Source organism: Vombatus ursinus, unplaced genomic scaffold, assembly GCF_900497805.2.
Source record: "Vombatus ursinus unplaced genomic scaffold, bare-nosed wombat genome assembly UNPS02014778.1, whole genome shotgun sequence".
Taxonomy (NCBI): Eukaryota; Metazoa; Chordata; class Mammalia; order Diprotodontia; family Vombatidae; genus Vombatus; species Vombatus ursinus.
Genome location: NW_020954556.1, coordinates 38441735 through 38453536, shown reverse-complemented (window position 1 = coordinate 38453536; position 11802 = coordinate 38441735). Strand labels below are relative to the sequence as shown.

At 35.9% G+C, this 11802-nt stretch overlaps 1 protein-coding gene across 1 annotated transcript in view; it reads right to left on the bottom strand.

Moving 5' to 3' along the window:
• Positions 1-2478: 2478 nt before the first annotated feature.
• PSME4 (proteasome activator subunit 4) overlaps positions 2479-11802 on the bottom strand; it is a 106685-nt gene continuing 97361 nt past the window's right edge. Inside the window, exons 42-47 of the mRNA XM_027865123.1 lie at positions 10228-10356; positions 9900-10055; positions 7338-7500; positions 5652-5785; positions 4730-4868; positions 2479-4156 (exon numbers count right to left, since the gene is read on the bottom strand). Coding sequence (XP_027720924.1) covers positions 4734-4868; positions 5652-5785; positions 7338-7500; positions 9900-10055; positions 10228-10356 — 717 coding nt within the window. The 3' untranslated portion in view covers positions 2479-4156; positions 4730-4733. The remainder of the gene's footprint in view (positions 4157-4729; positions 4869-5651; positions 5786-7337; positions 7501-9899; positions 10056-10227; positions 10357-11802) is intronic.

The window sequence follows — 11802 nt, the reverse complement described above, 5'->3', positions numbered from 1 at the left end:
GATGAGACTCATATTAGGCAAACAAAAACAGGCCCTAAGCCTAGGACAAAGAGATAATACACAATCAACTTAGGCAAATTATAACATGAAAACCAAAGTGTGTATAGAGTAAGGAGGAAGGCACTAGAAGTTGAGGGAATCATCAAAGACTTCACATAGAGAAGGTAGTACTTGAGTTGAACACCTAAGAATAGGGATTCCAAGAGGATGTGAAGAGGTAATATACCACAGGCATAAGGAATAGAGGCATGAGACGAATGGCCGTATGAGAAACAATAAGGGCAATTTGGTTGGGTAATATGTATGGGAGTGGGGGTAATGTATAATAAGGCTAGAAAACTTAGTTGGGGTCAAGATGTGAAGGGCATTTTTAAAATGTTAAACAGCCAATTATATCTGATCCTACAGACTATTAGGAGCCTCAAGGAGGTACCTGAGTAGGAATAGAGACATGGCCAGACCCATATTTTAGAGAAATCACTTTGGCAACTGTGTGGAAGATGAACTGAAGTGGGTAAAGACCAAGTAGGGACATCAATTAGAAGCCTATTACAATACTTCAGGTGAAAGGTGATGAAGATCTGAACTAGGGTGGTGGCTGTATGAAGAGAAGGGGACAGGGGTGAGAGATGTGGCAAAGGTAGAAACGACAAGATTGGCAACTGCTTGAATGTGTGGGTTGAGGGCAGTGAGAAATCTCAGATGACTCAGGAACCAGGTGGACTAACAGAATGGTAGTACTCTCAATAGAAATAGGAAAGTTGAACAGAGGAGTGCATTGGGGAGGAGGGGTAAGAAAATACTCTTGGACATGGAGTTTGAGGTGTCCACAGGACATCAGTTGGTGATGTAGGACTAGAGTTTGGGAGAGATTAAGGCTAGATGGATAAGGTCACTAAGTGCGAGAGTGAAGAGAAGACCCAGGACAGAGTCTTGGATTATAACCATTGTTAGTGAGCATGAAACAGATGATAATACAGCTAAGGAGACTGAGGAGTGGTCAGACAAGTGGGAGGGGAACCAAGAGAGAACAGTGTCATGAAAACCCAGAGAAGAAAGGGCTGTCAATAGTGTTACTCAATAGTGTTAAATGCTACAAAGATCATGTACATAAACTACAACTCTACATCTCCTCTTCCAGAAGGACAGCAGTATAAATCAACATTTACAAATAAAATGTAAATAAAAAAAAAAGTTATAGAAGCTAAGTATCTGCCAGGGAAGATAAAATAACGAAACCTGATGCATATCATTTATGCAATTCCTAAAAATGTGTTACTTCCAAAAGTGGTAATAGATTTTCTTATAGATTTAAGTCAATTGTAACTTGTAAAATATTTTTCTATAGTAATAATATTCCATAGAAAATGTTTAGGTTTCTGGGGGGTACAAAACATTTTTACATTTAAAAGTATAAATGAATTATTATTGTACTACTAGCATAGGCAACTCCCAACACACAAAACAGGTTATGTTTCAAAAATTCATTGGTATGTTATCTTGGAATTTACAACATTTCCTCACAAAAATGTTACAAATAGTAATCAGGTCCCTAGTCTAGCTGACATAACTTATCCATAATGTAGCTGAACAAAATTTATGAAAAATTAGTAGAAAGCAGTATGGTGGGAAAACTAGTAAATAATACTGAAAATAAGTAAAAATGAATCAGAAATAGTTTGTTTAAAAAGACTGTGTTCGACAATTAAGAGATGTATTAGTTAGATGAAGATTTTTTTTTGTGAAACTCCTAAAGGCTTTCTATTTCTTTAATATCAATAAAAATGTTACTATACTTATTTACTACAATTTCAGACTTGTTTTTTTTTTTAAACTCATTGACTTGAAGGCATTCTCTAAAGTAGAAGCTAGAGTTAGGAAAGAAGGGACTCACAGAAGATACAGATGTACATTTTAGAAAGATTACCTGAGGTACAAAAAGTGAAAAAGAAAATCAGAGATGCACGGTATGTGTAGAGTGTCCCTGAATGGGGTGGGAAGAGAATCTGGATGAGTCAGACAATTCTGCTTGCTGATGATGAGGTGACACAGGCACAGGACAGCTTGGACACTATAAAGAGCAAGTACCACCAGGGTGGAGGTAGCCACATTCATTTACAAAATGATGTCATAACCCAGAGAACACCTGATTTAATCTTCCAAGTAATTAGTGGTGATCTTTCCTAAATATGGAGTCCTCTACTGATCCACTGAATACTACTTGTTTAGTTTACTGAGTTCCAGAGTTTTCTCTCAGTGAATAAATTCATACAATCCTAAAATGTCACTAGTACGGTATCTTTCAAATTTTGTGCAGATATATTCTAAAGGATAGTCTTGCACTTAAGACACCCAGTTTAAAGCTGTTAGTTAACAGATAGTCCTATTAGATTAAAAAAAAAATAACACAGTAGAGAAAAGTACCAAATATCACTACACACTTAATTTTCTTCCCAGAATTAAGACAAAAACCAAGTGTTACAAACAATCCATTTATTGGGTTTTGACCTAGGTACACAATTGAAGTAATAGTTTTGGCACTACTCTATACAGTGATTACGTCTGTATGCTGACACTTAGGAAATACTGCACTAGGAACACTGCTGTGCTTAAAGTCTGTATTGAGTCACTAACTCAGTAGGTAGGGAATCAAAAACATATTTTTAGTGTTCCTGCAAGGAAGACTGTACAGGTTGTGTGAATGATGAAACACACCAACTTGTGAATTATTTCAACTTAAGAGGTACCGTGCATCTACAAACTTACCACAGAACATGGGATGTTAGAATTTAGAAATGCACACAAAAAGTTACATGAGACATACTAATGAGTTAAATGAAATCCAAACCAACCCCCTTCCCTTCACTCCCCCCCAACCCACCTTTGCTTTTGTAACATGAAAAGATAATTAAAGAGAATAATTTAAACACACAGATAATGGCATTTGATTGGATACAAAAGCCATAATCACTATAGCATAAACATCTAAATGTGAATTATACAAATTAATTTCACAAGGATGTTGTGTAAAAGGTTGTAATCTGTACAATGTCTTGCCAATGCAATACCTCTACAGTTTATACAGTCTTTTACATATATGCAACACATATTAAATAGGTCAATTAAATAGCCAATAGTCATCAGCCTCTCAATGATGTGGCAGGCAAAAAATATACAGTACTTTCACAAACTCAGCAGTCTTCCATTTATGCAAAGTACAACAGGGAGGGCCAAACATATTTTTGTAAAGAATACAGGGTAAAAAAGTCAGTTTTTTTGTTTCTGTTTATTTTTTAATACACACAACTGTATACACACACTCCAATCAATTAAAATGTTGCTCATCAGTCCTCCCCACCCCACAGCCCCTCCCCTCTTCATCTATTGGCTCTATTCAGCACCAAAAACTCTAACCTATAGGAAGCAGGTGGACATAGGCTTCAATTCAGTATCTTGGTCAAGCGTTCCACGAGGTCATGGATGAAATTATAAACAGTTCATCTGTTTTCCCTCCTTTCTAACTATGGCTACCCTGATCCAGGCTGAAGAGGTTACAAGGCTTTCCATAGCCCACAACTTTTAAGTCAACAAAGATTTAGAAAAAGTTCAAAAGAAGTTGAGGTGAGTGAAATGACAGGACCTGTCAGCAAATGGATGTTTTTGATCCCAAGGAGCAACAGTATTTCAAAGGGTTCCCAGATTCTGGTCCTGGATGCCACGGTCTTAATGAATATTGGACAAATGTTTGTTTATTTGTTTGCTGAAGGTTTGCAGCTCTTTGAGATGTTGCACAGAGAAAATGATCTACCGATAAATCGGGGAACACATCCTGACAAGTGAAGATATCAAATGAAAGCTGGGAACCTATGGAACACAGACCAAATGAGACCGAACACGAAAACCACCAAAGCAATCAGGCTTGACAGGCAGTTTCAGAAACCTGCCAAGAACTCCCACAGCTGATACCTGAGGAACTGGAATTTGTGATGCAGAGAGCCTGAAGTCAGGGCTACTCATCTGTACTGGGGAAGGAGGAGGGAGAGTTTCAGTCAGGCATCAGGATTTCCAAGTCTAAAAGTTTTTATACATGACATTTCTTTGAGTTTCCTCTATCACTGCAGAAAGATTTCTGAGGCCTCCCCCATTAACGAAGAACCTGTAACAAATAGTTAAAAATCTGGATTAAACATTTTTATACTTTTAAAGGACTTGAGATGAAAAGGCTGCTTATCAACACTAAAATTGTCATCAAGGACTGGGCCAATAGCCTAGAAACCCCACAAGACAAATAAGACAGCATTTGGTCAGCATTCCCACCTGTGACAAAGGCTGAAATGGTGATAAGATTTTTTTATATGTATATTATCTGGTTAATATCCAAGGTGAAAAGACAAAGAAAAATTCTCTAGAATTTCATTTATATTAACCACAAGAAAGGGTGAAAAGGAGACAAGACTTGCTAGAATTATGTGCATTTTCCTTAGTGGGTTAATGGCAAAAGGAATGGATTCAGATATGTCACACCGTCCATTTAAATCTACTGCTAGTCATGTGTATCTAAGGTTACTAAAGTAAAATATTCTTTTAGCTGCCAATCATACAAAGGGATTATCATCCAAGAATATAAGCAATAACACAAAGAAAAATTTATCTCAATTTTTTTTTTTTAAAAAAATCAACAGCACCACTTCCTGATGTTAGAGTTATTAAAGTCCAGACCTTTACTTACTTTTCTATGCATAATAGCATGGCGACACCAGGAGATCAGTGAGCACAAGCAGCTGGTCATCAGTGAATTGCTGTTTGTGCTCCTGCCAGTTGTCATGGTGTGTTCTTCGGAAATTAGATAAGGTCTTCTTTACAGTCATCTAAAGAACAGGTAATCCAAAGACTTTGAACCCTCTCTGAATACACTCAGGCTTATTAAAGAGGAATAAAATAGGAAAAAATAATCTATCTTCCAAGACAGCAGTTCACAAACTCTTTTGGTCATATCTGACCAAATCAAAGTTCTTACCCCACACTTTTTTTTTTCTCTAATAAAAAAGACCTCAAGCAACTCGGAATTACTGGGAAGAATAGTACGGCTTTAAATAGTAACAATTCTCAACATACTTCTAGATGGAGTGGTAAGTGTGTGATACTATTATTCAAGGTAACTTATAAGAACAACTCATGGTCCACACCATAATACAACAATCACACTCTTTTATTCTTAAATTAAATGTAAAATATTACCCAACTCTAGCTATTCTGCATTCAGCAAAAATGATAATACTTAAGAATAAAAACTAGAAGGGCAGCTAAGTGGCACAGTGGATAGAGCACCAGCCCTGAAGTCAGAAGACCTGAGTTCAAATCCAGCCTCAGACCAAACACTTGACACTTACTGGCTATGTGACCCTGGGCAAGTCACTTAACCCCACAATTGCCTTAAAAGAAACAAACAAAAAAAACTAGTGTGATATTGGACACTTTTGGGTTCCTTATAAGTGGCTCTTTGCTACAATAAAGGTAAGAAAAGGGTTGTCAGAAGCAAAAAAGTAACAATTTGTAGTTTTTAAAAAACCATTATAATAAAATTTGTTGGTTTTTTTTGGGGGGGGAGGGAGGGGTTAAAAAGATTGATATGGAATGTGTAAAAATTTTACCTCAATAGGCTGGGGATCATTCAGGTGTGCACTGAGATTCATTAGGAGCTGTGGCATCCAGGTAGGGACATCATAAGGACTAGACAAAATACACGCACCAATTCCTAGCACTCCAGCATGGCGATTGACCAATTCTGAAAAGAAAGCAATTTCTTTTAAACTATTCTGGTTTTTTAAAAGACATGAATACCATTCAAATGGATGTACAAAGTATGACAAATACAAGTCTAAGCTACAGCTGCTAAAGTAAATGCATTTAGATAGTTAATAGAGATTCAGTAAGTTATCCTTAGTATCCTAGACTCCTTTGCTCTAAATGATGGTACTACATATGGGATTTAGTGCTAGGAATATGGCCCATGTTCATTAAAGTCAATCAGAGGAAGGTTCATTTCTGACCTTCAGGTATTATTTATAGTAGCAGAGGCCTTGGAACATGAAAAATGAAACTTAATCTCTAGGTCTCTTTTCCTTATTCAATCTACACAAATTATGTAAATAATCTAACGTGTTTTAGGATTTCTCCTACGTTCAGTTTTTTCTAAATAAAAACTAATCAGTCAACTGTATTGTGAATAAAATTGTGAAAGCCAAGCTGCCTTATTTTTCCTTAATAGTTCCTCCTATATTAACAGTTTTACATAAGCATTATAGTGCGATATATTTAATCAAGCATATAGAATGACAGGAGAAACTCATGGAGCCAATCAACTTGATAATAAAACCTAAAATCTCTTCTGTGGCTCTCACCTTTTTTTTACCCTTCTCATTTTGGTATTAATAGAATCACAAAATTTCAGGAAAGCTGGAAGGGTGGTTAGAAAAGTTCATCTCCTCCTACTTGAAGCCTGAAACCCCTTTGCAATACTGCTAATGAGAGAGTTTTAAGAGATAGGAAGCACTTCAGCCGCCATCTAGTCTAACTTATACTGGAAGGCACTTTCAATCATGATATACCCAACAAGCCGTCATCAAGCCTCTGTTTCAATAACTAAAGGGAGTTACCAACCACAGGACCCATCACTTGTTGAGGCAGCCAACTTCCCCTTGAACACCTTCAATGATGGGCAATATATAAATTTCTCATTGTTATGAATTTGCATCCCTTTGATTTTTACATGTTGGTGCTACTTCTATTTTCTAGAGGAAAATAAAACCCCTCAACTATCATGTTCTTAAATCTCTTCATTTCCCTATGATAAGGGTGATAGCCCCCCACTGCTCAGGTTATACCAAACATTGAATATTATGTTCAGTTCTGGCTGCCACATTTAGTAAGGCATCAATCATTATAACCCAGAAGACGGCAACCAACATGAACCCAGGATTCACGCTACATGAGTAAAAAAGACAACCACGAGAAAACAAGATACCCATTTTCAAGGGTCAGCAGGGCTATTATACAGAAGGGCAATTAGACCTGTTCTTTTTGGCTACAGAGAGACAAGGTAGGAAATAAGTATGAAAGTTAAAAAGAAGCAAATTTAGGTCAGATGCAAGAAAGAAATTCCAATAATTAGAGCTAGCTAAAAATAGAATAGACTGCCTCAAGAAGTAGAGGTCTTCCAGGAAGATGACCACTTGTCAGGTGTGCGGTAGAAGATATTCTGGTTCTCAGTAAGTTGGACCAAGTAGCTCCTCATGTTCCTTCCAGACTTGAGATTCTATGAAATCATGGACTGTTACCTGCAGATGGAATGGTGTCTCCCACTGTGCCAGGATCTCGCTTTCTTTTTTTAGGTAGTTTTGTCTTGCAAAGTTGCTCAAAGTGAATCTGCATAGGGCTATCCATGGTAAGAAAGCTACACTGCAGTAGCCCACTTAAGGTGGTAGCAGCCATTTCTCGAACCTATGAAAAGAGACCATTATGTGTACCAAGGTGGACTACCTTTCAAAACAAATACAGACTATTGGGAAGGTATGAGAAGAGAATTATTAAATAATTTTATGCAAAAAAATTTCTTACAAAAGTGCAAGATCTTTTTTTTTTTTGGAGGGAGTTTTTATCAGATGAGTGGGAGATATAAAAGTGGTACTAATCATGAAACCTAATGTATACTTTAAACCTAAGTTTAATACATTCTATATCACTTGTTAAAGTTTTTAAATTGTTACAGAAATGCTAGAAATTAATAGAAACTCATTAGTTTTTAGTAATAATTCAAAAATTACAAACTGACAATTTTCATCAATCATTTAATTACAGCATATGCTTAAGAGAATTAGCTATTCTTTTTCTCATCAATTTCATAGGCTATTAACTTTCAGTACTGGCTTACACAATTTTTTTTTTTGTCAGTCCCAAGGATTTTAAGAAGGGTAAGATTCAGATACACTTTAGACTTCTGCTAAGAATTCACTGCAGCATATTAATGGTAAAAGGATGCATTTATAATGAGACATTTGGACATGGTATTTAATAACAGACATTCTGTGCAAATATAAAATGATAAACTTTCAATAAATGTGATGGCCATATTTAGCAAAAGACACTTTAGAAGCAGTTGAACACAGTGTTCTCATATTCTATGAAATGGAGGTTGAATTTAAATCTAGTGTGTTAACAATGAGCGCTTGAGGCTTCCATCTCTCAATTTTCATGTCTAAAGGTTATTATTAAAATGCGAACAACTTCATATTAATTACTATAAAAAGGATCAGCTGAAGCCTAATGAAAGTGTGACTGGCAATTTGTGCATAATCAAGGGACTAGGTTACTAAATGACACAAAAAGTGCTAATACAAATCCCAGAATTAGAGTGGAAGGAATTGGACTACAAAATAAGCAAACTAATGAGCTGCAGTAGTTTCCATCCAGTTCCTAATATTAGACTCCATTTTTCAGGGCTGTTGAATTAATACCTAATTAATTACAAGGCTCTGCTCTAAGGAGCACCTAGGAAAAAAGTTCATAAAATTAAAGGCTAATTATATACCATTTCCACACTAATTGCTGGGTTTTGTTACCTGCCTCTCCTTTAAAAAAAAAAAAAAGACATTAAAACTCAAGAAAAATTCAGGGATAATTCAAAGTGAAAAATCATTCATTGCAACATATTTTCCTCCCTCCATCCAAGCAAGCTTTTGGAAATATCAGGTTCTACTTTTGTATAAAGAAAAAAAAAAGGCCTGAGCTTTGCTTCTCCTGATTGGTCTGTCTGAGCCTAGGTAGCCAAAATGAAATGATCATCAGGTCCCTTCCACAAGAAAACCTTAAGGTAATTAAGCTTGCTTTTAATTTTACCACTTAAACTTAAGGTGGGAACAACTTTCACTGTCTTTTTTTAAATAAATCTACAGAAATTAATTTTAGCAACTCAAAACTGAGAGATGTTAAGTTAGAACTCTGGATGTAAACTTAAGTTTGATCTATGATCTCTCCATGTTAATTTAACTAATGCAGAAAGAATTTTGTGCCAAAAAAACTTATTGTGGAAGCTGATTTCAGGTCCTTTACTCCTTGACAATATAAGAAAAGCTTTATTGCTTTTATGATCTTTGAGATCTTTGTTTTTGATACAGTTTATAAAGAGATCTCTCTCTCTCTCTCTCTCTCTCTTTTTTGCTTTTTGGTGAGGCAATTGGGGTTAAGTGACTTGCCTAGCATCACACAGCTAGTAAGTGACACATGTCTGGGGCTGGATTTGAACTCAGGTCCTCCTGACTTCAAGGCTGGAGCTCTATCTACTGTGCCGCCTAGCTGCCCCCCTAAAGAGATCTCTTAAAAAAAAAAATCACAAAATATCCAAGAAGAATACAATATTATGAGCAACTTGGTCTTAAATTTGTATATTTTATATATTTTTAAAGTCTTTCACCTTATCAACTGATACAGCAACCTATGAAATAAAATAGATATTTTCCCCATTTTAAAAGATAAAGAAACTTGGGCTCAGAAAAATTAAGCAATTTGCCAAAGGTCGTAAGTCACTGGTGAGTCTAAGACAAGGGCCCATGAATTTTTCTTTCCAGTCTGATTTTCATGTAGAAGTACAGAAAATTTTAAGTGAGGTATCCAAACTACTCTTCATGAGATGAGTTAAAAGACAATTACAATGATAAATAAATTTTAAACTTGAAAATAGGACATAGCACCTCTTAACTTGCAAGAGCTGTGTGAAGAAGGGGAAGGAATTCACTGTGCCAAATTCTTAAAATACACGGACTGCTGCTGTTTTTATTACGTAGTAATATTTTTTAAAAGAATTAGTTTTATTTAGTGAGAATAAAGAAAAATTCTAATTTTACCTCGAGCTGTTCATCTTCCAACAGACCTATAACAAGCCATCTGATATCTTTAACTGCTTCTTCGTTGTTTAGGAAAGTAAAGAGATTATAGAATACCATGGTTTGGAGGTAGGTCAGTACCGTGTATCTAGCATGCCAAGAACTGCTTCTTGCTGTCTGTTTAGAAAAAAAAAAAGCAAATACTTTATATTCAGCCCTAGTCTCTCCTGAGATCTAATCCCGAAACACAAACTGCCCACTCAACATTTTCAACAGGATGTTCCACAAGCACCTCGAAATCCACATGCTCCAAACAGAACTCACTCTTCCTAGTTCAGTCATCACTTACTTGTTTTAGCACCTGAAGCACCAAAGGCACTTGTTGAGGGTAAAGCAACCCCTGAGACATTAATGATAGACACAACTTTGCATCTCTTTTTAATTCATCATAGCTATTGTCATTTTCAACTGGGGCAATCTAGGAAATAAAAATAAGCAAAAAGTTAGAAAGCAACTAAATCTAAATAAAGATTTTTAAAAAATCAGTAAGTACAGTGACATCTTACGAATTACAGAGAAGGGTTGAGATCTGTATCCTTGAAATCATCAAAATATGTGGTTAACACAGGGGGACTAAATTTGACACAATTATTAACTGTTTCTTCCTTCTCTTTATCTGTGGTTTCATCGATATAGGGAACCTTTATGAGAACTCTTTCCATTGAAGTTTCCTTTTTCTCTTTGTATACTTAGCTCCTAGTACATAGAAAAGCTTGGTGATAGACTGATCAGTAACTATTTTATGACTTAAAGAGTTGCTTGAAGTACTGAGGTGACTTGGTCAAATTCAGCAAGCCAATATGGATCAAAGATAGGCCTTGAACCAAAGCTCTTAGCTCTTAGTCACAACATCAGTGCTGTTTCTGTTGACTTAAAGTAGCCATATTAGTTTTCACTCCATTAGTGAGAAGTTGAACCCTGGTTGCTGGTATAAAATTTACTGTTGCATTTTCTATGAAAGATTAAAATTATAAACAAGACAACAGGGTAAATGTTTATGCTATAAAGGATATCTTTCCAGGCATTAAGAAGCATTTGGCCCGTGAAGCCTGTTACAACATGGGTCCATCCAATCTACCTTTCCATACTTACTTCTTATTGCTCCCTCTTTTATACATTTTTCATTTCAGCCATACTGACCTACTTGTTCTTCTCCCCCGTGTACCTTTGGCAGAGGCCATATCCCTCATATCTGGAATGTAGTCCCTCTCTTCTTATCTCTAGCTCTTAGAATCCTTGGATTCAGACTAGGTGATAACAAACCCTTTACTCTTAACCACAGTAATCAGTGTTTTTATTTTTCTCAAAATATCTTAGTTACTTATCTATGTATGCATGTCCCCCCCATTAAATATAAACTCCGGTGGGCATTTTTGAAACTCTAGTGTCTACAACAATGCCTTGCAAATATAAGGGCTTAATGAATGCTTGTTTAAATGAACTGAATTTTGTTAATAAATAATATTTTAACTACAAAGTATTCCTTATTTTTTCATTAAAGGCCTACCAATATTATTGTAATTTGTGTCACTGAAGATACTTAGTAAAAATTTAAATTAAATTTTCAGAGCATCACAGAATTTCAGTAGTTGATGGGGCTGAGGTCAATTCTGTCTAGCCCCTTCCCCCAAACCTCCCTCCTAACACCCTTTTAAAACAGGTGAAAGAGACTGATCTTTAATATCCTGCAATTCTGATTCTGATTCTCACCAAAGTCTGGTCATCCTCCCAGAATTAGTTTGATTAATGAGTTTATTGTCTCATTTTCCATTTTATTTCATCTACAGATATAATGAAGACAAAATGAGGTTAAAAACTATTATGCCAATTCAGACCCATATGAAAACCTATATAGCCTACAGAG